This window comes from Amphibalanus amphitrite, unplaced genomic scaffold (assembly GCF_019059575.1).
Source record: "Amphibalanus amphitrite isolate SeventyFive unplaced genomic scaffold, NRLGWU_Aamphi_draft 000771F_arrow, whole genome shotgun sequence".
In the NCBI taxonomy this organism is placed as follows: Eukaryota; Metazoa; Arthropoda; class Thecostraca; order Balanomorpha; family Balanidae; genus Amphibalanus; species Amphibalanus amphitrite.
Window position 1 is genome coordinate 192,580 of NW_024882265.1, and position 25,814 is coordinate 218,393.

The 25,814-nt window shown below is 53.3% G+C and overlaps 1 protein-coding gene across 3 annotated transcripts in view; it reads right to left on the minus strand.

The window, feature by feature from the left end:
* The window catches only part of LOC122365896 (zinc finger MIZ domain-containing protein 1-like), a 138,281-nt gene that overhangs the window by 65,524 nt on the left and 46,943 nt on the right, over window positions 1–25,814 (minus strand). For 2 of the 3 annotated variants that reach the window (XM_043337509.1, XM_043337511.1), the window contains exon 3: window positions 5,125–5,257. In XM_043337509.1, the coding sequence (XP_043193444.1) occupies window positions 5,125–5,257 (133 nt within the window). Of the gene's footprint in view, window positions 1–5,124; window positions 5,258–10,026; window positions 10,153–25,814 lie in introns of those variants that run through there. The other variant, XM_043337512.1, reaches the window with a different exon arrangement.

A 25,814-nucleotide genomic window follows, 5' to 3' on the forward strand; every position in this document is an offset into this window, starting at 1 on the left:
ATATTACAAAATTTAGGCAAATCAGACAAGTTTTCATTAGTGCAATACCTGGGAAATTTTCTTACCTGCGTCTAATTGATAATGGTCTTCCATTACTAGAGCAGGACTTACTGTCATTATCGACTCTTTGATGAAATAATTTCGTCTAGCTTGAAGATATCGTACCAATACATGAAACTAAACCGAACCTTCTCTAAACCTTGCTCGCACAAGCGCCGCCCTGATTCCTTGCCTGGCGCCGCCCATGTCCTTCGTCCAGCGGCTCCGGGGTCCATTCAAACCCACCAGCACCCGACGACACCATCACCTGTCCGCCCCTCCCCCTTCGGACCCCCTTAGACGTCCCTTCCGTCCCCTCCCCCCCCCCCGACCACCTCCCGCCCGGCCGGCCGCCCGAAGATCCTTGAGAAAAGGTTGCGCCCCCAAATTAGAGGTCCTTTGTCGGTGATACCAAGGGCGGACGGCGCGGACGCCCGGCAAAGGACAGGCGCGCGCGGCGCGACCCATCGGCGGTTACCGGCGGGAAGGGCGCACCTGGGGAGAGGGAGGAGGAGGACACATGGGGAGAGGGAGGAGAGAAGGACAGAGGGAGGGAGGAGGGAGGGAACGGGGAGGTTTCTAGGCGGGACGGAGGGTGTTTTAGGCGGGCCGGACGCTCGGAACACCAAAGGCGTGACACGAGGCGGGACAAGGGACGGAGGTAAAATGGGAAGGAAGGCCCACACAAGGCGATAGGAATCATCGGATCCTGGGGCAGCTAAATCTTCATCAAATGTTCTGTATAATCTCACCGACGTTGGTTGTTTGTACAAGGTCCTAACCAGTTACAATGTTTTATATCAAATAGCAGATAAATGGAGGTCCGGAGGCAATTTGCTTTACCGGTTGGATAATGTCCCATAGTAAGCAACACCGTGATAGGCTATGCGGAGAAGTTCTCGGTGAGCTTGTTGATGGCGCTCTCTGTATCTGATGGAAAAATCCGTCATTTATTTGAATAAAACAGGACAGCAGGGGGTTTCATTTGCGATGAATTAATCGAGCACATTTGATGAAAAGTAATCGCTTGTTATCCGTAATGGGATAACACCGTTACCGTAGCACCTCAAACCCCCCACCTCACGTCTAGAACCAGAACACGGAACCATCCACAGCCGTCCAGTCCGGACAGAGATACCAGCTAAACTCTGTCGCCGTGTGCCGCACCCACCGTCAGCGGCCTCTGTCCCGGGTTTTCCCGCTCTGCGGGTCTCGTTCGATCGCGCCGCGGTCCGGTGTGCCGCTCGCCCGGCGTTGGCTAATTACCGACGGAGTTTTCCATGCCACCGCACCACGGAGGCAGAGAGAGAGAGAGAGGGAGAGGGAGGGAGTGGGGAAGAGAGAGCCAGGGAGGAAGTCGAGGGAAGGTAGAGAGAGAATGCGCCAGATAATATGGGAAAACCAGCTCGGAAGAGGAAAAAATGGAAAGTGGAAAAGGAAACGGGAAAACTGAGTTAAAGGAAGAGAGAGAGAGAGAGAGAGAGAGAGAGAGAGAGAGAGAGAGAGAGAGAGAGAGAGAGAGAGAGAGAGAGAGAGAGAGAGAGAGAGAGAGAGAGAGAGAGAGAGAGAGAGAGAGAGCATGAGGAACAGGCTGACATTTGGACCGGTTCACCTTGATAATTCACCCCCTAACCGCACCCTACCCCCGCCCCTCCCCTGTCGGTCAGTTCTGGGGGCGCACGACTGTCCCCTGGCCATGAGACAGCGTTTTATAGTATAATTATCACCTATCCACCGTCCCCAAACATTCATCGCAGACGGAACCGCTCGTTCCGACTGAATCCAGGATTTGTTTTGAATTACAATTGGGTTCGATTTCATATAGCGATGGCCCAATCATGTCGGATAATTCTATCTTTTACAAATCACTCCCGGTCTTTCAGTTAACATGTTGTCTGACCGTTGTATCTCCGTCAAAACTCGTTAAATCATCGGCCGTCAAATGCCTCAATGGGTCAGGTCTTGTCGGCACTGACGTGCTCCTGTGGCGCGCTTTTATGGCGCGTTCCTGTGGCGCGTTTCCATCACGAGCGCGGGCGCGCGCGCCACCCCCGTGCCTCAGCTCTGGGGGCGGGTCAGCTCCGGTTTATTCCCGACTGCGCCATGTCCAAAATCGATGGCATCCTCACGTGCCGCCCCGGTCATCCCCTCTCTCCACCCCCCCCCCCCCCCCCCTCTCTCTCTCTCTCTCTCTCTCTCTCTCTCTCTCTCTCTCTCTCTCTCTCTCTCTCTCTCTCTCTCTCCCGCTCTCCCCTCCCCTCGCCGCCCGTCTGCGCCGCGTGGCCGTCCCGGCGCGCCGCGGCAAAAACGACGCGCCGTGTCAACAACCTGGCGCGCCGGTGCGCCGGATATGGCGCGGCCGGCGCCGCCCGGGTGCGCCACCCGCCACGACCGCGCCACTTTGGTCGGCGCCGACCGCACGCCCGTATTATACAGCTGAATCGACATAATTACGAACGAGAGTTTCGTACAAGCGCCGTGTGTAGTACTACGCTTGACTAAGTCTCTATGAAAAACTGAATGCTCCCACTGTTTTCCAACAGCACGCATTGATTTCCATTGACAAGCCCAAGATTTAATGGTTTGTAATAATTTTGATTCAAATATATAGACAAGTTTCAGCGAGGTCGGAGGGGACCGAAGCCCAACCTACGAGTGACAAGGTTACAATGGCGGGGAAAGCGTTTCAATCAACGATAGTTGTGGTGAATCGAATTCCTTCTTTCACTAATTCAAATATGGAAATAAAATAAGATATTCATCTTGCTCGTCCTACCTGTTACGGAATACGCAAGCTCAATTGGCTTAAGCAGTGGTCATTCAGCGTAACTCATAACAATTCCGTAGGGGATCGCGATTCCACGATATTTTGACAGCGCGACAGCCACTTTTGTGACCAACTGGCCGCAGTGGGAGCCACTCAAACCAGTCCCCTGGGTGGAAACCGTGCGTGTTTATTTACAACTACCTCACTAGACGTCACTTGTGCTTGTCACGGCACCGACCCACCCCCAGCGGGTTCACAACGCTAATCCTTCCCACGGGAGCAAGATCGCGAGGGGTGACCCACGACCTTTTGACCCCAACGGTTCTCCCATGCTGCTACTGAGGCGTAAACATAAACAAAGGACCGGGTCTTCTCGGCCCTCTAGTCTTATGTCGCACCCCTCATGCGAGGCGACGTGTCTTCCGACGCGAGGAAGGCAATTCGTCTTCACTCTTGTCCATGCGACATTCCTTCCCACACCTAGAGAAGGCTGCCATATTGCCTTCGCTAAGACTGCTAGATGCTGAATGTTATGACGGATTGGAGTTATTGATAGGCACAACTGCAGCTTTGCTACTTGTCACAGTAACTGCTTCGGTTCAGGCTGCTCTCACTACATGTAGCATTGAAGCATGACGCAGCTATGTGCTACAGCCAAATGCCTACAGGTATGCCTCCTTTTATGTTAGGTGTATGCGCTACCGCGACTACCGCTCCCGTTTTCACTACAGCTGCTATACGTATGCTGCTATCTACATCAGCTCCTGTGCCGCTACTGTGGCCGTTTTCCAGCATCACGTTCTGGTTCTGCTCTCAGCAGGGTGTCCCCCAAAATAGACAGGCAGCCCGCGCCTCGGCCTGTAAACAGGGACGCTCGGAGGCACCCATGGCCTGCCAACGGCTCGTATTAGTGAATCCCGGCCAAGAGGACCGGTCTTCACCTAAGCAGACCCTCCCACACTCACTGTCTTGGCATTCTCCGTTAGCGCGGACGGCGCGGACGCTTGCGTTCCGCACTGAAATGTCTCGTCTGGCAATGAGGAGCAAATCGATCGAGGTTGTCAGGAGCCGTTATAAGCCCGGAGGCGGTGTGCGTAGCGTTCGCCGCAAGTTGGCCGACCGTTTGTGATCTCCGTGGCGGAATGAGGCGACTATTGGTGGGCGAGCGAGCGGATCTCGTCACGCAGGTGTCGAGAAATGACGGAAGCGATCTTTGAGAGGGTGATAAGATCGGCGTGGAAGACACCCTGCTCCGATTCACGCACAAAGCTACGTGCCATGTGTGGTCGTCATTGAGCCACGTTGTTAAATTTAATGCGCTATTTCGCATGAGGCCATCGTCCCGGTTCATCATCAGCCAAAGTAATCCGGAGATAAGCATGCTGACGAAAATTCATCGATCAGCAATAGCACTGATAGGATCTAGCACCTACCCAGTACCCAAACAAAAACAGGACTTTAGCCACACAAGCGAAGTTTTGATACCAGTCGCTCCTTGGTGCGTTGTGTTCAACTAAGTAAATTACTGGAAGAGTACTACAAAGATACGCCTCTGATACAATTGAGAACTTTGGCGTGTAGGTATCAGGTACGGTCGATGAAAAATTCATAGCACCAAAAGAGGTGTCCCCAGCATCTGCTCCTCCATGAACCCGATGACCTCAATCGAAAATTCCTCCCTCTCTTGTTTCCCCTCGCGTGCCCTTGTCCAAACATACTTGAGCTGATTTCACAAGAGATACACCCAACTCCGACGTTTCGGTTTTATTTCCGTTAAATTCACCACTTCGGGTGGTGTCTGGTGGTTTTGAGGCATGCGAAGAAAAGGGAAAAATTCTTGCTGACTGAATCACGCGCCTTTTTACCTCGAGCACCGTCATACGCCGGACGCTCTTTCCTTGACTGCAGGCTGCTGGTTCCGTGGACGACAGAACTATGGTACGGTACCCGTATTTAACGTGTGGCTAAACACCATGTCACGAACTGAGAAAAGTGGTAAGTGCCCCAAAACCGCAACTATGACCTTCATTCGCACCTGTGCTGCACAAAGCACATAACCTGCACAGCTCGGTAGTTCACGAACCATCGGGAAATTGGAAATCCCAATGAATGAGTGACGGATTGTTTACAGGCATTACGACTTTAATAATTGCATGTTCCGCCTACCGACTAAACAACTAAATACTAATTCTAAATTGGGCCAAAGGGCGACGCAGAGGCGCACTTAACTATAACTGTATAGTTAACTATAACTGTGTCAATAACCCATCGGACCCAAATATAAGGGAAAATGTCACAGCGCCAGTGCTGCCACCTACCTGTCCGTACTGGTCGTTACGGTCTCGAAGGGCGACAACAGAGGCCGTGGCTGTGGCGGTGGCCGTGGCTGCCGCCGCTACCATTGCTGCCGCGTTCAGGTCATTCGGTTGTCCCATGCCAGGGTTATACCCTCTGAAAAGAGAAGAGAATAAACTCGGTTAGAGATGTAACTCATATGTGGAGTGTTGTTGACAGATGCCGGCACATTTTCAAGCAAACTCTAAAGTCGAAAATGCCCAACAGTGATACTACAACACAAGCCGGTAACATCACGTCATAACAATGAGGGAGCCGAAGAAGCTGCAAGCTCTTCAGCCCAAACCGAAACCCCTGAGAGCGTTTTCGTATGTATGAAGGCATGCCGATGTGAGTTCCAAAACACTGAGGTGAGCATCGCGCAATCCTCCCGATACAATAATTCCCTTTGAGCTATGGGTGTTGAATGTAACTTTAAAACATGGCATGCATTTCACATGTACACAGCTCCAACACAACACTACATCAACCCCGGCCGGACTTTCAAACTCGTCCTACACTACAACCAAGCTGGTTTTGAGGACCCCGTTGAACCAGCTTCACCCAATCCAGCCAACCCACCGGCCGGCCGCGCGAGGCCACACCTCTTATCGTCCGTGTCAACAGCGCGCCGATAGCGCCACTGTTGGCCGCACACGTTTGATGCGCGCCGCGACTGCCGCCGTATCGGTGACAGATCTGGCGGACCGGCGACAGTGCTGGTGGACGTCGGCAGGCGTCGGTAGGTAAAACGCGGCGTGCCGTTTGAACATCAAACGCGACACAACTGTGGATAGGGATCTACACCGTTTTCAGGCCCGAGCGCTACTTTCGGCGCAGAAGTTCAAGAAAACAAGCGAGTTCTCGAAATGCTTGTTTTCATCAGCACCGAAAACAGACTCTAACGGTCGTGTTGTAAGGACTCTATCACGAACTCCAAATGTCACAAGTGTTGTCGCCGCGCCAAAGTCTGCAAGATACCGTTGCCGACGCCTGCGCAGCTGGATCGCCCCGAGCGAGTGACATCTGTCCATCGATCCGTCGTGTCGGAACTGGGGGGAGGGGCGAGGGAGGGCCCATCGGCGGTCCGGGTCACCCAGACAGGTGGTGGCACCCCTCCCCTGTTCCACCGTCGACGCCCCCGCTTGGCGCAGTCAGATAGCGGCCGGCAGACGGGGGACGGGGGACCGATAGCAGTTTATGACCCGGGCCGGCCGGGTCAGGGAGGTCGCACAGCCGCGATCTGCAGGGGTCGCGAGGTGGATCAGAGGTCACAGGGTCGGTCAAAGGTCGCGAGGTGGGTCAACGAGCACCCGTTCACTTTCTGCGACGGCGCCTGCATATTCTGCTGACATTTCGGGTTACGTGGCAAGAGGGGTCGTTAAAGTGGGACGTTGCTACCTGTTGGTATACATTAGGTGCACCATCACACCCAGAGCAGATGCAGAAATGAAGTCATCTCCTATCTCTCGCAGATCAACACATCAGGAAACCAATTGTTTTGGCTGCCACGTCAGTGGAGCAAAGCTTCTCGATCACCACTGACACAGCGGAAAATCCAATTCACAACAAAGCATTGACCACACCAACTGAAAACAATCACGAATCACCAATCCTCACGGGATGAAGACGACTCCGTTCCCGAACAATCACGATCACCCCTCGCCTTTTCTCTAAACACGCAGGCATTCGAGGCCCTTGCGAGGTCAACGAGGGAGCGATGTTGCATCATCTTATCAACTACGCATCGGAGCTCTACAACACACCACCTCGACATCCTCCCTGGTGGCGGAGACAGGAAGTTCACGGGATGGTCTACCGCGATGTTCTGCGAGGTTTCGCCCGAGAAGACGTTATTCGATGCAACGCACTGCAGCGTTTGCTCACAAGTGATGCGCGGGGAAGGGGCGTGTCACCACCGCGATTTTTGGAGACGCTGGGTTATCAATTTGAGCTTTAGGGCGCAAAAAGTACGGTAGCCATTTTGCGCCTAAGCATTCGCTGCCGAGTGGCTGGCGAAGATATTCAACAAAGCGTTGGACCACCAAACGGTGTTTACTGGACACTTGAAAATTGAAGTTCGCCCAATTTGCCACAATCGACTATGAACAAGCGAGGCGCTACCGGAAACAAGCACCACGATTATTTGCATTGGAAACGGATGCAGCTGGCAATGACCTAGGATCAATCCTTCCCCTCATGTTTTGTTCATACGTTCTGTTAAAACCCAGCTGATTCACGATTAGTAAGCAAGTCACACACACCCGAACCGTTGGGTGACAGCAAAACAGGCCCAGTATCGCGACAGCAAAACAAGGGGACTCGATGCCCTCACCGCCGTGAAAATCCACTGTCTGGTATCAGGGCGTTCCAGGTAGGTACGATGGGACCCGGTCCCCAGCAAATAACCAAACAAAACATAGGACGGGTCGAAGCTGGATGTTTAACAAATCGACGTGGCACAGCGAGATATCAGTTTAAATACTGATAACCTATCTGGATAACGCTATTTGGAAAGCGCCATGTTGAGGATAACTACGGATAACCCTGCGACCCGTACTAATGTACATATGCTCTGAGAATATACTCGAAAAAATGTACCGAAATTGGCAGATACGGAAAAGCGACCGTTCAATCTCACTTTCGTCAAAGCACGATGCGGCGATTCAGGGTACTTGACAATCCCATCTTTCTTTTGTCACGTCATTAATTGAAGCATGTAACAAGTCAACTACACAATCACGATAGAGATTGACAAGCGATGAGACTAATGACAAACATCAAATCGGCTTACGGCATGTCACCTATGAAAACACAAACGACAACCCAACAAAGCAACCCATCAAACCTATTAGGTAATCAATTTGTCCGAAGGTAAGCCAGTCCTATGCGCCTCAGGCTGGCGATAGCACCAGATCGTGCAGTGACACCGCTGTAAGGAGCGGCCCCTCACCCCTCTGACGTCATCCGAGGCAAGCCATTTGTCCAACGGGACGAGCCAGCAGCTCCGAACGTCTTCGCTGCGCCATTTCGGTCGCTGCAGCCGCTGCCATATCGAGGCAGACAAAGTGCGCTACCTTAGCGGGGCGGCCTAACGAGCGCGCCAGTACCGGGGTCGGCAATCGGCATCACTGCGCAGTACAGCGGTACGAGCTAGTAGCATGACCTAGCCCTGGGCGCATCCTGCAGAGATAACCATCGCACGTCTTCAGCTTCCCGCGCTTCCACACACAAGATCAAAACTCTTTTCACTTTCAACAATCATGTCCAGCATCATAGCCATCTACACCACTATCTAGGCTTGAGTCTCAGCCCGCTGCAATAAAACGACCAATGTCTCCGAAATCTACATATGTCTCTTGACGTGTCATCTATGCCATTGGATCACAAAGATTCACAGTGCATCTTACCATGGTAGGTACCTACTACTCGCCGTACTAACCGCATATTCGTCCACCTTGAGTACAACTTACAGACCCAGAAACGCCAGCGTCTCAGCGCACGCAACCACACACCTACCGCAGAGCCATTTGGGGTGAAACCACTTCAGACGGAAAACCCCAACGCAGGTGACCGCACCCGCAACATCCGCACGAACGTTCCGCAGCAACGGTCCGTAAAGTCCAACAGCGTCGTTCCGCCGACCTCCAAATCACCCTGGTGGTGGTTGTGTTACGAGCACGCACATACCACTAACGGGCGTCAGGAGGTGCCTCATGCCACCGACCTCTGACCTCAGGCAAAGACACCGCTGAGTCAGTATGACCTGGTGTGGTTGATGGAAAGGGGTTTTGAGCTGTAGACATCGCAGCCGTAAAGCCAGGGTCCGGTTCGACGCAGTCGGACGCAAGCGGAGATCCACGAGATCGCGAGTTCGGTGCTGAATTAGGTGCGGGAAAACGTGTCTCTCTCAGCCCGCCCTGATAGCCCGGATTTGTTCGGTGCGTGTTTGAAGTTGCGGTTGGCGCTGACAGCAGCGGCGAGGCTCCACGACCACCCTTGATAAATGTGACGGCTCGGCATGTTTCCCGACCGAAGACATGTCACAATTGCTGACGGATTACCACCCTGTGCGCAAAGGCCGCATGGCGGTGGAGTCAAGCGCCACGCAGTTGACATCCCAAGAAGAAAGGGGATACTAAAGCTGCGCATTGACTATCCCAAGAAATGATGAGCATCCTCGGATCTATCATAACCGATCAGTTTATCATTATGGGGAGGTTTCTCAGAGAATCGTGCTGACCCGACCGATCGAACTCTGATTGGATATCCCTTCGCTCGTCGGTTCGTTGAGCCTATCATGGGCAAAAACAGGCCTTCGGGCTGCGGAATCGAGGGAGACTGTCACCTACATTGGAGACAATTCACGGTAGTCAGATTTCATTCAGCGACCCGCAGACTTCGTGATCAGTGTCCAGAAGCGATTTGTGACCTGACATACGGGCCAGGAGCCAAATAAGCTGACCAAGTGAGCGTTCCATCTATTACCATGCCGTAGATCATCACGTTGGACAATCATCGATGCGCCATATGGACAAACATCGATTTCTATTTAAAATAATTCAATCTCGAGCGCTTCAATCAGATAAAGCTACAACAGTTTGATCCGCCGGAAGTCATAACCCGACTTGCATTGAGCAAGGGTTGAAAGCATTCAGTTTCATCATAAAAGGAGAAAATCTGGCCCGGAACTGAGCTAATTCACGTGATCATGTCTGAACAAGAACAGAGTTCATAACCAAGTGAGACGAATAGAGCACTTCCACCCTAAAACAATGCATCTTCAGAATTCCGTAGCATCTCCTGGTCATGACACATCCTCCAGCAAACCTCAATGGTCCCTAAATCACGACCCCACATAAACAATCACATCACCACAAACGCACCTGTAGTACAGCTCCAGGGTGGGATCTCCAATCCGCCTGTGGGTGTCCAGGGTATCCACGGCACGCGCACCGCTGGCGCAGCACTAGCGCACACCTCTGTCACGCCGGTCACCTACTATACCACTGGCACGCAGCGTGGCGCGCGGGTGGCGGCGGGCGGCGGCGGCGGCGGCGGCGGCGGCGGCGGCGGCGGCGGCGGCGGCGGCGGCGGTTCTCGCCCGCTCTCCGCTGACCCACGGTCGCCACGCGGGCGGTCCGCAGTGGCGTAACATCTCCCCTCCCCGCCGCCCTAGTCGCCCCGCCGCCGCCATACTACACCCACCATACCGCCCACACCGCCCCAGTCGCCGCCGCCGCCGCCGTCTCACAGGCGCCACCAGGTTAGTGGGGGGTAGGAACTTTCCTACCGTCGCCCCTGACACCATCATCATTCCATCACAACGTTTGACATCAAGACGACAGCTCAACCAAATGCTCCATAATTGTTGCGCGTTGAAAGGTGATCCAACACCGCGCAACAGCGTCGAAAGGCGGCTTCGTCAGGTCTCCCAAGGAGAATGAACCTACCGCCGCCCCTGTCGGGCGCTTCACAAGCTGCGGCACGGACCTTTCACCGCCCCAGCGCGACGGCCACGATCGCTTCGCACCGTACGATAAAGCCATGAGAGATCTCCCGACCAAAGGCACCATCGGCCGGCGCTGCGTTCAGTGGCACGCGCCCGCGGTAGAAAGTTGGAGCGCCGCTCGCAGGGAGGGCGACGACCAATGGGATCCCAACCTCGGGGTGTGGTTATGCTGGTGACCGTCGCTCCCTGACCACGCGCGCCGTCGAGTGGCGCACGGCGGCAAACGGTGGCGCGTTGCGACAATGGCGGCGCACCGGGAGCGGAAACAGACAATGGAAGATGGACACCAGCGCCACGATGCGCCGCGATGCGCCACAGACGCCGCGTAACGGACCGCGATGGATGGCCCAGCGATCAGGCCGGAGAAAGAGGCGAGACGGAGCCTCGCTCACCACACGGCCGTGACGAGGTCACAGTAAAAAATGGCACACTTACCGCGCCGGCGGCGGTCAGCCGGGCCGCGCCGTGGCATGGGAGGGGTATTGGGTCAGAGGAGATGGGTAGATAATCGCCACATCACGAGGAAGTGCCGAAAGTCCGGTATCAGGATGGGTGAAGACGGCCTGAGTTAGGAAATAATGAGGGCGACGGTGGAAGCATTGCTGATATAAAGACAGGGAAGGATGAATATTTTGATTGCAAATAAAACATCGCGGCAGCGCTGCGGATTACTGCGTTATGAAAAAAGTTCTTCGTCATCTTCAAGAAGCACAAATTGCTTCTTATCTACGCATCGTATCACATTTCCAGTTGCGTGTCCTTGGCCAGATCACCTTGTGCAATATCCTCCCAAACCTCCTATTACGCACCCGCTGTCGCCAACATGCGTCGCGCGCACAGCGACCGGTTTCTGGCTCCTCAATCGAGTGCGATCCGCAGAACCGGGTGCAGTGTCATCCATTCCTATCACAGTGCACCGCACACCCACGAGGGTCCTGACATCTCTTCAGCCGCGCAATACCCGCACAAAAGAAACGGACGCTGCCGACGCACCATGTTCAGGGAAACGAAGCGCAACCCTGTCAATGATGTCGGAGACTACCTCATCTTCGTTTGCTTGCGTCAGTTGACGTAATTTCAAGAAAACGGCGAAAGCCAGCGAGAGAGTTTGAACTGAATACAGTGCATGTCAAGGGATAATCTCAAAGGGCATGTGTGTCGTCTGCTGGGGCATGTGTCAAGCGCGATGACAACTCCATTTCTATCCCGTCAGGAAGCAGAAACAATCGCTGTCGAGGGGCCTCAGGCACCACGCCTACGCCGTCACTTCCGACGCGTCGCTCTTGTCGATGCCGACAACGACGGCGGCGTCCAATCCCCATCCCGATCCGCTTATCCCAGCTCGTGGCGGCGTCCAATCCGTCGCCCCCATGTCGCCCCTCCGTCGCGTATCGCGCGATCGCCCATATGTGGCAGGGGACGCCCGATTGTCTATTAGGGGAATCAATGGGGGAACAAGCGCGTTCAATTAGACCCACCGACAATGCGATGATATAATCAATATGAAGCCAGGCGCCGGTCGCTGGCCCGCCAGCCGGCGGCCGCGGTGGTCAGGGCTAAAAGCGTATCAATCAATAGCGACGCTTGCAGCAAAGAGCTGGCGACGCGACGACGAGGTCTCTCCTTACCCGTCGTCGCGGCGGCGGCGGTCGTCGCCGTCGGCGGGGTATTTTGTGATCCGACGGCACGTGCTATTAGGGTAAAGGTCACCTCTGGGCGCGGCGGCAGCCAGTCGCCGCGCGCCAATCAAGCGGCCTATCGATTGCTGTGGCGCTGGCTGCTTTGTTCAGAGGCACGAGAGGCGCCGGGCGTCGGATCCCCAGTGCGCATCCCCAGAGAACGGGCCGACCGGGGTGCAGGGGCGCGCCCAGTGGCGGGCCCAGAGGCACAACGAGCGGAACAACGAGCGATACGCAGTGTCACACCGAGTGTCACACTGTCACAGCAAGTGGAACACCAAGCGTAACACAAAGCTGTGCAACAAGCGAGGCACCGATCATTACATCCAGCGGACACTAAACGGCGCATCCATTGGTGGACCAAGAGGCACACCAAATGTGTTCCAAACGGCACACCACTCGGCACACTGTGCGGTGCACCACCCATTGGAACATTGAGCAGCGCACAGCCACGCTGATTACCTTCGTGAACAGATGGCATGGCAGGGAGGGGGACCCCACCACACCGCGGTGTAAATAAGAGTTGATCAGCGCGCTGGTATTGACGTGCCACTTGTTGAGCTCTTAGTCAGGGGATCACAGTCAACTTATTTAGGATTCGCTGTCAGTGCGGAAAATGGATTGATGAATGGAACGAAAATCTGACAATCAATATCTGTTCAATCTTCATTACCCTCAGATCGAAACATAGAGGACGAAATTGTCAAGCATCAACGGTTGACCAAAATTGAAGTAGGAACATCCGATCGATCACGAAAGCAATCTACAAATCCATCCAAATAGCCGTGGACGTTAGTATTCACTACCTACCACTTAACTTCACGTGTCTTGTTACAACTAGATCACATCAATTGACTGCACCAACAACCGTAACAACCCTCGAGGGCCATCACCCTGAAGCCTCGTCCCCACCATGACGACACCGCGCCCCGCCCGTCGTACGCAGGACCTCCTCACGCTGTTTGGGGTGTCGTATAAACGCGCTCGAGGTCGAGTGCTACCAACACGCCTACTTACAAGATAAGGGAGACACGAACAGCGGTATGGGTCGTTAACATTCACCGGAGCCTGCCCAAACAGGGTGACGTCGCTTCCGGTGCCGGACAGCGGAGTCGCCACGAGAAGCGGACATAGGACAGCAGAACGAGGACAGCAGACAGTGGAAAGGGAACAGAGGGGAGCAGACATAGGATGGTGGGACAGCGGACAGAAGACAGTCTGGACAGAGGAGACTGGACAGCCGGGGTAGCACAGCTGTGACACAAGACATAGGGATCGAAAGTCTACGTCAAAACCAAAGACGCTCATCTTCGGTCGCTTGCCCAACGACCCGTGATCCTGCTATCGCCACACATCCCCAGACGTCAAACGTCCTTGCGAATTATCGCATTACAGCCTACGTAACCACCCTGCCTCTCACCTACCTCAGCGCAAATCGCATTACCAAACAGACACCACCCGGGGCAATCTCTGAATCTCTTCAATGACACCATCACCAAAGGCGCCCATCCCACCGCGTCACGTCTGGCTCGAACTCTCGGCTCATCCAGCAACAAAAACAATCACCTCTGAAGCCAGCCACTGACAGGCTCGGCGATCACCGGCCAGTGACGTCACCCGCAGCAGACGGTCGTCATGACAACGGAGGTGGCTGCGACACCAGTTTGTTTATCGGTAGTCCGCCGCCGCCGCCGCCGCCGCTCGCCGGGCGCGGAGGGCGGGGGCGAGCCGCTCGCCCCACAAACGGACCGCCGGCCGCCAGACGGCGGCGGCGCGCCGGCCGGCCGGCCGGCTGGCGCCCCCCCCCCCCTATCCGGCAGGCAGAGGCGGATGTAGCAGGGGTGACGCCAACAGCAGGGGTGACGGCAGGAAGGGCGAAAACAGGAAACGGGATCGAAGAGTTGTCCGATCAGTGCCAATCATCACAAACCAGGGATGTCGGGACTAGAGATGTCAATCGGATACCAACTTTTTGGTATACCGATACCAAACCGATACCAACTCGGTATTTGGTATTTCAATCCTAATGTGTTTGGTATTTTGTTGGTATCATGAACCCTCGCTAATGTTTAAGAGGCTAAGAAATCTGTAAAAGATCGGTAGTTTCCTCATGTTCCCAAGTTGGTTTGGTTTCGGTATTTCTCCACGGTTTTGGTTGGTATTGTATTTGGTTTGGTATCGGTATTCCGATTTTCCGTAATTGACATCACTAGTCGGGACGGACGGACAGGGCGACGGCCTGCTCCAGATGGCACTCGCCGGAAACTACCATCCAATAATCACAAAGTAACCACTCACACCAACCCTTCAGAGAGTCAAAGATACGGCAGTTTGATGTAGGCGCAAATATCAAGAGCTTTCCAAACAAGGCGTGACGATTCTAAATATACCGCGGATCAAGCTCCATGGCCCAAAATAATCAACTAAACGATTTAAAGACCCATCAATAGCGGGACCTATTCCTAAAAATCCAGCAGCTCTAGACCAGACAGACTCCCACTCTCCTTCGCTCCCACAGTTGCGACAGTAACGGAATATCACGTGACGTGACTACCAGCGCATAACGTCGATCACGTGACCGTCACGGCAGCTAGACGTGGTGCAAAAACCGGCAGGGGAGCGGTGTGAGACGAGGGGTAACGGAGGCGTCGGGTGACGACGAGTGACGGGCGGGGATGGTGACAGCGCAAGTGGAGCACGAACTGCGTCACGTTAGAGGTGACAGAGCTGAGGAAGTCATCGAGTCAGAGGGGAAAAAGGGAGTGTTGGGTGTCTAAAAGGCGGCGAGACATGGGTGAAGTTGAAACGAGATAATTTGCGTACAGGGGGTGGATCGTACGAGAGAAAAGGAATCAGGGGAAATGATGAAGAGAGCCATTAAACTAGCATGCCGTTTCAGCATCATAATTGAATTATAATTCAATCGAGGCTCAATTGAATTATAATTCAATGTTTTATATATAAAACACAAAACGGGCAGGGTCAAACAACCAAGACAAGCCCAGCGTTGCATTCCATCCAGAAGCTCCGACCGCGTTCTTTCCCAGTCTCCCGCTCAAACCCCTATCAAATCCCACACACACGGACGCCCCGACGGAAATTCTCCTCTCCTCTTGTCCAGTCCACGGCCCCACCGTCCTTCAGCCTGCTCCCGGACCACCCCGGGTCAGCCTGTGGTCCCACCCGGTGCCGGAAATGCCACCCCGGTCGCAGCCAGCCTGCTCCCACGAGCGTGCAACAATGCCGTGGCGGAGCTGCTACAGGACGCTCGTGGACTGAGCGGGGGGAAGACGCCACATGTGGAGTCATGTGCGGAGTGGTTACGTAACCAGGCCCAGGTCATCCGAGCTGGTATTCCGAGAGAAATGGTAATTCTGTGCAGTGACGTCGATACGAAAATGAAGTTCCGTGAGTGAGGTATGCAAGAAATAGCGTAGCTCAATTACGTATATTGATTGTGAGGCCAGTGGTTTTGAAGTAACCGATAAGATTGTGTAAGATGCCGGCAAGCACGTATCTCGGCATGAACGTTGTCTTCAAAATTGCAAAACTGTTCGTATTAATTTTTGTTTCGGAATGCACATCCGAAAGCCCATCCCAGAATGCTGATCAAACAAGATACACCTTGTCATTGTTATTGTCTTACCCATTAGGTATATACAGAGTTCCGGAACATGCCAATTAATCATTGATCAAAGAAGCCACTTTGATCACCACTCGTGCGAACATCTCCAATGCCACGCTTCAAAGAGCTCGACGAGAAACCCCTTCAGCCGTAATCACCGCCTTTAATTATCTCTCACCCTGCTCACTTCTTATCTTCAGTCGTTCCACCGTCACTTTTCGCCTTCAAGACCAACACATCAGCGCTACCCAGATAATCGAGCTTTCAGTCCCAGCTGAGGCAGCTGCAGTTGAGCGAGGCTCGGTACCGCACCCTTTGACACCTCAAGACACCTCGGAGGCTACCGATCTCCCTTGGCGCCGCAGGCAAATCAGACTATTTCGGCGGCAATTTCCACCGTACCGAGTGCCTCGGTGACATACCGATTGCCATGGTGACGTCATTGTGGCGACATCGCCGCGGGCGCCGCCTTTGATCTCCTGTCGAGAAAGGACGTCGCTGAGGCGAGAGGCTTTGATCGCGCTGAACAGAGGCGGCGACAGTGGAGTGATTGTGGACGTGAAAAGCAATGATAATCCAAGATTTTTTTATGAAAAGTTAGCAACTAATATCATGACAGTAAATACAGGAGGTAAGTGCTCACCCAAGTGATTTGTCAAGTGATTTTCGTTGAAAGCATTCGTCTAACAAGTGTCCCCAATTCTCCCCAATTACCTACCACGACGTTCAATACTTTACTTTTGGCCTTCCACTTTAAATCCCTCACCATACCGTGAGGTGAGTTTCGCTGCCAGGACCACACCCTGGGAGTGATGGGACGCGTGACCCACCTCCTCCCCTCCCACCTCATCAGCTGAGCGACACGGGGCCAGTGAAATGGCGCACCGGTCACGAATGACCCCGAGGTCACCGGCTGGTGGCGACGGGGACGCCGATACCCACGGGCGGATCCAGGAGGGCGGTTGGGGAGGCGCGCTTTCACTCCAGGCGGCAGACGACGGGATAATGGAATGGTGATAGTGCGTGCTGGGAGGTTCTGGAGCAAGCTGGTTTGAGCCAGTCAGCTGGTTTGGGCCAGACAGGAAAACGGGTGCTGAGCTGGTCAAGAGCGAGCTGGTTTAAACTAGAATATGTAGATTGTAGATGACATGTTCGTTGTTCGTCATGTTATGTAAGGTTTTAAAAAGGCGAGACAGCAGCCTTTAGGTAATAACATAGCAGCCCGCAGCCGCCAAGACAGCATCCTGCAGCCAATAAGACAGGCTGCAGCCGCCAAGACAGCAGCCTGCACCCAATAAGACAGCATATGCTGCAGCGGCGGAGACGGGCGCGGACAGGAAGGGCGAGCTTCCGGTGTGTCCCGTACCTGTGGGAACGCCCCGGCGCGTCGAGCGCGGGTGATTTACGCGGGAGCCGGGCACGCCGGGCACGCGGCGGTGTGGAACGGCGGTGACGCGGGGTCGAAGGAGACAGGTGCGAATGTTGGAAGAGATGAAGCCGTGGCGCTACTATGATCCTGAGAAGTGGGAATGCCACGTTCGGGAGAAAGATAATACTGTAGACGAGATCGACTTCTAATCCTTGCTCTCAGCTGTGAAGAGCTTTCGACAACGCATTATCTCTAGGCTACTCATATGTGGAAAGATGTTCCCCAAGAAGACCAAGTGGCGTGAGGAAAGCTTTAAACAAATACGCGTGTTTATCTGTACCCAGGTCCCAGGGGCTTCCCTGTTCCGAATAGTAGGCACGACAGCTTGCCCGCCGTAACAGAATACCTATATTAGTTGTAGTTAAGGCTGTGCAAATAACTGCGGAAGGTGTTGTAAAGGTAAAAGCCTCTTGAGATGAATATCTGCACAGTTGTTGCTTCCTTGGAGCAGAATCTGCAAAAACTGCGGGCTACACCTGCCCTTCAACGTCACGCCTGAAAAACCCGGAAGGCGTCGAACCCAATCGCACACTATCTGTGCGAGGATTTATTTACAAGACCTAAGCCTGTAGCCTCTTTAATGTTCACAGAGAGTTAAGCTTAATATATTCCTACCGAGCATCTATTGTTTGCCGAGTTTATGTACATACCTCCACCGGAACTTCTCACAAAAATCAGTCCGACTCCTAATTTCAAGTCTCGCGTCACTCTCCCTGTACCTCCACCACTACGCAAACCGCCACCAATCCGGGTCCCCTCGGAGGCGGATCTCCGCCTGCTGGAGATTTTTTGCGCTTGTATCTCGCCGACGGCGTCATTACACTAATCTCGTCTATGGACAAGACACTGTTATTACTTGCTCTGAGCCGCTGCATCAGGTTGCGGTGTGCCGCTGACGTAAATCCTCCTTTGGATGCCTAGGCAACCGCACGGCATTTGCCGCCGTTCGGACAGATGAGGATAATACTGAGTAGGCAGCGCTGGTAAAGGGCTGGCTGAGCGCCATTACAGGGAGATAATTGAGCTGTTATAGACGGTCTGTCAGAGGAATAGCGCGAAAAACGGTAGTATTGATGCGATGGTGGTAACTGTATCAAAGGCGGATCTAAGGAGGAGGATTTTAAGACAATTAGTGAGGTGATTTAATAGAGGACAGAACATGATTGGGCTCTCCCATAACGGCGTTCTAGCGATGCTTATTTTGGAGAAGGTCGCAGCCTTACTTGCATCACGCGGTAAGAAGGGACCATTGTCCCTAAACAATTTGTAACGATCACTCGTAAAGCTCAAATGCGTCTGGCCCAAGGCGCTACAAACGCTAACAATTTTCGATCGCACTATGACAACTATCCCGCGAATCTACACTCCGCTCGACACCTAGCCCAACTGGCATAACCCTTTCCAAAACATCAACAACGTAAAAGCGAGCTAATTTTCCCACGACCACTTTCGAGCCCAAACTACTTACCAGGTCTATGCTTACCGCTAATATTACCCGGACAGTGGCAGTGGCGGGCTGATCAATCCGAGAGGGTACTACGCGTTCACCGATACCGATCGAACCCCATCCCCTCCCTCACCCTTCCCTTCCCGTTCACCCCTCCCCGCTTTGACGGCAGACCGTGGCGTCGATGGGACAATGGCCGACGCGCCGCCACCGCCACCGACGTGCCATTTCCGCCGCGCCAGAGCCATGCACGTGCACAGTGCAGGCGACCTGTCCGCGTGCACGGGCGCCGTGCACGGTGGCGTGCGGCGTGCACGGACGCAGCCAGACAACCAGCTTTCCCCGGTAACCGGGCACGGGTGTGGCTGTTCTGTTTGTAGGTGGTTACAGTGGTTAGCGGAACGATATCACATGCCGGTTGGTGGAGCCGCGCGAGCGATGACAATGTTTACATTGATCAAACAGCTTCAAGGCAATTGAAGCTCAACAATGAATGGCGATTGCTGAACAATCAACAATGAACGGTTAAACATAGTATTTTATTACGGTTGTTCAGTAGTGTTAAGTGAATTGTGATAAAAGGCACAGTCAATCATTCGCACGCTTAAAATGATTCCGCTTAATTTGTTCCGTAAGGAATGAATTCCAAAGGCAAGTAATTAACACATTTTATCTAATAGCTGAAGCGCCAGGAGAGCTCATTCCTCCTTTTCACACTCCCCTCCTCCAAAATTCAGAACACCCGTTGTGGTGCGTCGGCAACAGAGCGTCCCCCCCCCATTCTCTGTGCCTGGGCGCGCCCGTGCGCCAGGTGGCGGGCGGCCCTCCGCAGCGGATCGCTCACTCTCCGACCGCGAGCGGCCAATCTGCTAATGGAGCGCACGCCGCCGCCAGCCGCCGCCAGGGGCGCTGGTGGCGCCCCAATCGATAGACCCAGCCACACCGTTGACATATTGTAAATCCAGTGTTGCCGCGGCCGGCGGCGGCAGCCGCAGGGGCGCAGCCAGGCGTGGGGAGGGGAGATGATCTATTTATCGTGGCGGGTTCTGAAAGGTGGCTTGGGGAATCACATGGGTGACTTTTTAGATCGTCGCTGAAGATCAGAAGAGATAACGTCGTTGGACGCCGGATATCTTCATGATATTGCTGAACTGCCAGGTGCTTCCATAGGACACCTGGAGACAATTGAGATGCAAGGCATCAGTAGGACGACGCCAAGACAGAACACAGACTTTTAGCTAGCTAATGCACCGCTACCTTGAGGCAAATCCTCCTGTCAACACCTCGCTATCACGCCAGAACACTGGATTGCATCAGCTTATCCCAGAGTCCCCCGCCTGACGACGCCCCTGCGGCGCGGAGGACCCCCGTTTAAAGTGGCGCGAGACGCTCGCGCCGGATTTTTCGCTGATTTTCAATCGATGAGTGCGCGCGCCCGTGAGCCTGGGCGTCCTCCGCGCGACAGTCGGCGGGCCTGGCAGGGCGGAGCGGCGCGGCGAAACAGATCAGCGCCGCCTCTGTCGGTCGGTGCGGCAGGGCGGGGAGATCATACGGTCCGCGACCGCGCTAGCGGGGCGTGAATAGACTCACGGCGCGCGACCGATGGCAGGGGCGGCGCCAGGCCCAGCGTCTGGGGGTGACGGGTGATCTTGGAGCTACCGTAAGCACTAAGGAATGCGATAGTGGGCTTTGCACGCGCAACTTCACGGCGTCCTTTTGTTTGATAATCATTGTTTTCGTGACATGTTGACGCCCTATATGATCTTTTCAGAACATGTCATGCCTTTCTTCGAAAAAAAAACACATTCCCACCACCCGCTTTCCCAGTCATATGAAACACCACACCCAGCCCACAGTACGCCACCCCCACCCCTCCCCATCTCGCCTCCCTGACACCGTCCCTGTGCACGCCTCTGGCGGCGGCGACTGCACCGAAGGCATCGACCGCACGCGCCGCCCGACAGAGCGAACAGGGAGGCCGCCGGGCGGTGCTCGCCCACTGATTCACATTGCCAGAAGTGAGCAGGGACTCCGGACGCGCACGGGCGACGCCAGGCAAGAAAACACGGGGAGCAAGGGAGGGGTGACTGTGAGGATAAGACAGGTGGGGAGGAGAGGATGGGGAAGGGTGATAGCGGCAGTGTGGTGGTAAGCGATCAGCGATGAAGATGGCATCAAATAATCTAAAAATAAGGGGAAAATGGCAATCCTTTGATCTCATCTACAGAGCTTACGATCAAAAACATCCATGTATGGCTAAATATAGCTTCGACAGAAATCAAAGACGTCATCGTGACGTACGAGAAGCCTCCATTTCGAAGTCTTCAAGGCGCGCCTTTACGGAGGCGATGACGTCAATATTTGCAACAATGACCGATACTCAGGGTGGAATGGCTCAGGCCCGGGTGACCTACGCCCGGGTGGCCTACGCCCGGCTGACCTACGCCCGAATTGCCTACTCCATCGAATGTCTACGCCCGGGTGACCTACGCCCGGCTGACCTACGCCCGAATCGCCTACTCCATCGAATGTCTACGCCCGGGTGACCTACGCCCGGCTGACCTACGCCCGAATCGCCTACTCCATCGAATGTCTACGCCCGGGTGACCTACGCCCGGCTAACCTACGCCCGAATCGCCTACTCCATCGAATGTCTACGCCCGGGTGACCTACGCCCGGCTGACCTACGCCCGAATCGCCTACTCCATCGAATGTCTACGCCCGGCTGACCTACGCCCGGCTGACCTACGCCCGAATCGCCTACTCCATCGAATGTCTACGCCCGGCTGACCTACGCCCGGCTGACCTACGCCCGAATCGCCTACTCCATCGAATGTCTACGCCCGGCTGACCTACGCCCGAATCGCCTACTCCATCGAATGTCTACTGCTCCCCTCCTGTCCGATTAACGAGTGAAGATTTCGCATACCAAAGTGACCCTTCCGGGGGAACCGGCACCCGCAGTCAGGTAACAATGGGAAGGGTCGGAGGGACCGACCGCCGCGCCGCATGGTGACAGGTGATTCCCGGGACGTCCGAGCGTCGCCTTTCAGACGCATCGCCGCCTCCCCCCCCCCCCCCCCACCGCGCCGTGCCGCGCTGCACAAAGCAGACGGACCCTGTCGCGGAGCGAACTGCCCGACCAGGCTGTCATCATCGGCGGAGAGCCTGAACTGCTTTTTTTAATCGTTGAGCTGATCAAGCTCGAGTAGCCATGCTTGCGTATTTCACGCTTCAGCCCTGCTGTGAGCCATGTTTTATTATTTCTCATTTCAGATCTTAACAATGATCTTAGGTAGGAAGAACCGTGAGAAACGCCCCTCCCCCTTAGCCCTCGCCGGTATAAGGGGGGTCGAACAGCCCCCTCTCGGTTTTCGATAATAACTCGCGTAAAAACCCGCTGATCGCGACGGAACTTTCATTACCCTCGCGTTCATCAATTTTACACCTACCCTAACAATTTCATGACCCTGACGCAAATGACCCTTGACCTGTGACCTACTTTTCGAGACCATGTTTGGCCGGAATCGCGATTCGGCGTATGTCGTCTCCTCTTAGCCGCGCGTTTGCACTCTTTTCGTGATTTCAAGCGTTCAAACATGTGATATGATATTGCTCCTATGCGTTAGGGTGGGTGCAGGGGCGTCGCCGACGGGGGGGTCGGGGGGGGGGGGGGGTCGCGACCCCCCACTCGTCAGAACCGGGGGGTCGACCCCCCACTTTTGGCGATGCTGAGTATGCTTTTTTTAGCTATCATGTCAGGGAAGTTGGCGTCAGCAACATCAACAAATACGTCAGATTCAGAATCGCTTCAAGAGCTCCCTAGTCCCTATTGCTTATAGGTCAATAAGCTGTGGGCTAGAACATCAGCATGACAATATGATTTTAGTCCCTTTTTATCCCTCAAATGAGCGAGCGCGTCAAAACTGACCCAAGCGTTCGTCTGATTGTCAAAATAATGGTTGCAGTCGATTCGTCGGATGACGCATCAGTAACTACGAGGTACCTGGCTAGCCTCAGCCCTGCTACCCTCGGACCTGCCTGCATAGGGGAAATGGGGTCAGATGGTGGATCCCTCTAGGGCTTTCCTAATAAGACGCGCAAAAAAGGAGTATATTGCAACGAAACTTCCAGTGACCTCGAGTTAATGAATTTTACACCTATTCTAAAAAAAAAAAATTGGCCCTGATTCGAAAATGGATGACCTTGGTTAACTTTTGTAAGTTTTATTTGCTTTCACTTACAAGTGTGGTTTTTGGGGCTGATTTCGAGTTTAGCGCCCGTTTGAACCGTTTGAAGTAGTTTTGATAAATGATGGTTATGTATAGTTACGAAGCTATCGTTGGTGGTTGTCAGTCACCCACTCTAGATGGCCGGCAGGAAGCCTGCTGGTCGACCTGACCTGACCCGACCTGATTTACCCAAAATGCATCAGAGTCATCATCTTTGTTCAAGACTAACATCGAACTCGTACTCGGGACCCCGATAACAGCTACGGCTCACTAAGTTCTAGCAGGCGGCCAGATTTTTCCTACTTTTGGGCGTTGACCTAAGATGACCCGGCCAAGACCTTGAAATTGGGCATCATCGGCTTTCTCTCATCACGGGCAGCATTTTCGCTCTTCCGCGAAACTCTACCTCGATCAGGGGCCGAAAGCATGCCTTATGCGTTACGTTGGTAAACGTTACCTTAGCGACCCGCAAAATACGAATAAGAGCTACAGCAACACAGAAAGCGTATTCGATAGCTTTTTAAAGCTCTTTCGCCAACTTCGCCTCAGATATGACTTCGGGTCTATGGCTTGTGTACCATAGAGTCCAAACAGCTAAACGGACGGATTTTGCCGAAACATTTGTTCTGTAACAACCCATGATTCAGTAATTGTGTATGATATTCATGTTATCACCATCGTTTTTGTTTCGTCGAAACACGTCGCATGGCTTACAATTTGAGCTTAAAAACTTGAATAGAATACTTGACATCAGGTAAAGGTCATGACCTGACCGGAAAAAAAAACCTGCTGCATATGGATCGATCTGTGTTACTAAGCTGAACACACTCCAGGTGCTGTCATCGCTCTACAACGTCTCCATCAAAAGTTGTTGTCGAAAATGTGTTAGAGACCTTTGATGACCTAATGACTGACCATTTCAGTCACCACTGGTCATTAGCTGCACCTTATCTCTAAAATGAACAAGGTGCCATGGCTACAAAAGTATCTAGCGTTTTTAGCATATTCTTTCAAGTTTCAAAGCAGAGGGCATCGTGCTTTTTCCCGTATCTTATCATGATTGGTGAGGTCACACACCTATTTGACGTGACTTCGCTTCTCAGATGTTGATGTAAAATCCCAGATTCATGAACTGTTGGCACTTATAATCCCATTCATTACACCGAAATTCAGACTTATAGGAGTCAGGAGATAATCTATAGGAATGACAAGATTGCAGTTTTAAGAGGCATTAAAACTGAACTTGACATGACATTGTGACCTGACCTCAGGTGACCTCTGCTTGATTTTTATGCACGATGCAAAACTGATGTGCAATAAGATATACCGCTGCTTTCGCGGCGCTGCGCGCCGAGGTTTTTCTCCGGGCACACGAAAAAACCGGGAGTGTGGCTAAAAACACCCCTACCAATCAAAATGGAGACCGGAAACCCGACCCCCACCCCCCCCCCCCCCACTCAAAAATCCGTGGCGACGCCCCTGGGTGGGTGTCAAGTTCACTTGAAGCTCAGGACAGGTCACTGACCTTAAATGAGCTCGGTTAACTTTTACATGTTTCTAGGCTAGTTTTTTTAAGCTTAATTCGAATTTAGCAACCATATGAGCATTTACGAAGTAGTTTTGGTGCCATCGTAACATGTTACGAAGCTGTCAGAGGCTTCGTACACCTACTACGAATACTACTACGAGTTGACACCTACTACGAATACCCGGCAAAACCACTACTGGTTGACCTGAACTGACCTGACCCGACCTGGCCTAAAAGCATGGAGACATCATCTGTGATAAAAACTAACATGATATTCGTGATCAGAACCCCGAATAACCCCGTAGCAGCCACACTTTACGACCTAACTGGTCTCGATTTTCCCGACTTTTGGGCCAATGACCTGGCTTGGAAGGTCAACCAATGACCTAGGACCTTAAAATTGGGTATCATCGGTTTCCTCTTGTCACGGGAAACACGCTCGTTTTTTCGCGAAGCTCTAGCTCGATCAGGGGTGAGACGGCAAGGGGGGTCCAACGGACTTCCCCCGCCCTTATACGTTTGCGGCTGTCAAAACACCAATACTGGCGAGGGGAAGTGTGTCACCGCTAGACTAGTTATTTGACCATATACTATTAGGTATTTATCTATATTTATTTATTTACGATCTCAAGCCTCCACGTGGTAGGTTTTAAAGCTTACGTCATTGCACAGTATGTCTTAAAAGTACCGCGCAAAGTAACAGTGGATCCATCAAGCCTGACCGAGGAAGGACTGCTAGTCACCGAAACAATGGATATCCTCGTCCATTCCCCAGGTCAATTGGTTCGGTGACTTTCAAATTATAGCAGGCCCTTCCTCGGTCAGGGTTGATGGATCCACCGTCACTTTGCGCGGTACTTTTAACCCTCGCCCTGGCAGGGCATTTTTCATAACACGGCCTGGCAGGGGGGGGGGGGTCGATGCGACCCCCCTCGCGATTGGCTCCTATGGCACCTAGAAACACCAAATTTGGTAGGTAGGTGGGCCCCCTGGAGTTCTCACACCTGTGCAAATTTGGTTGCTCTAGGTCAATATTTAGGGAGTTTTTGGGGGATATAAATGTAAAAATTTCGCTAAAATAGGTCAAATGTTTTTCGCTTATAACTTTTGATCCAAGATAGAGCAAAAAGAAAAGCAGACTGTACATACATTGGAGTGTTATGCATACATACATAGGTACAAACCATGGTCACAAGTTCATCGGTGCAAAACTCACAGCCTA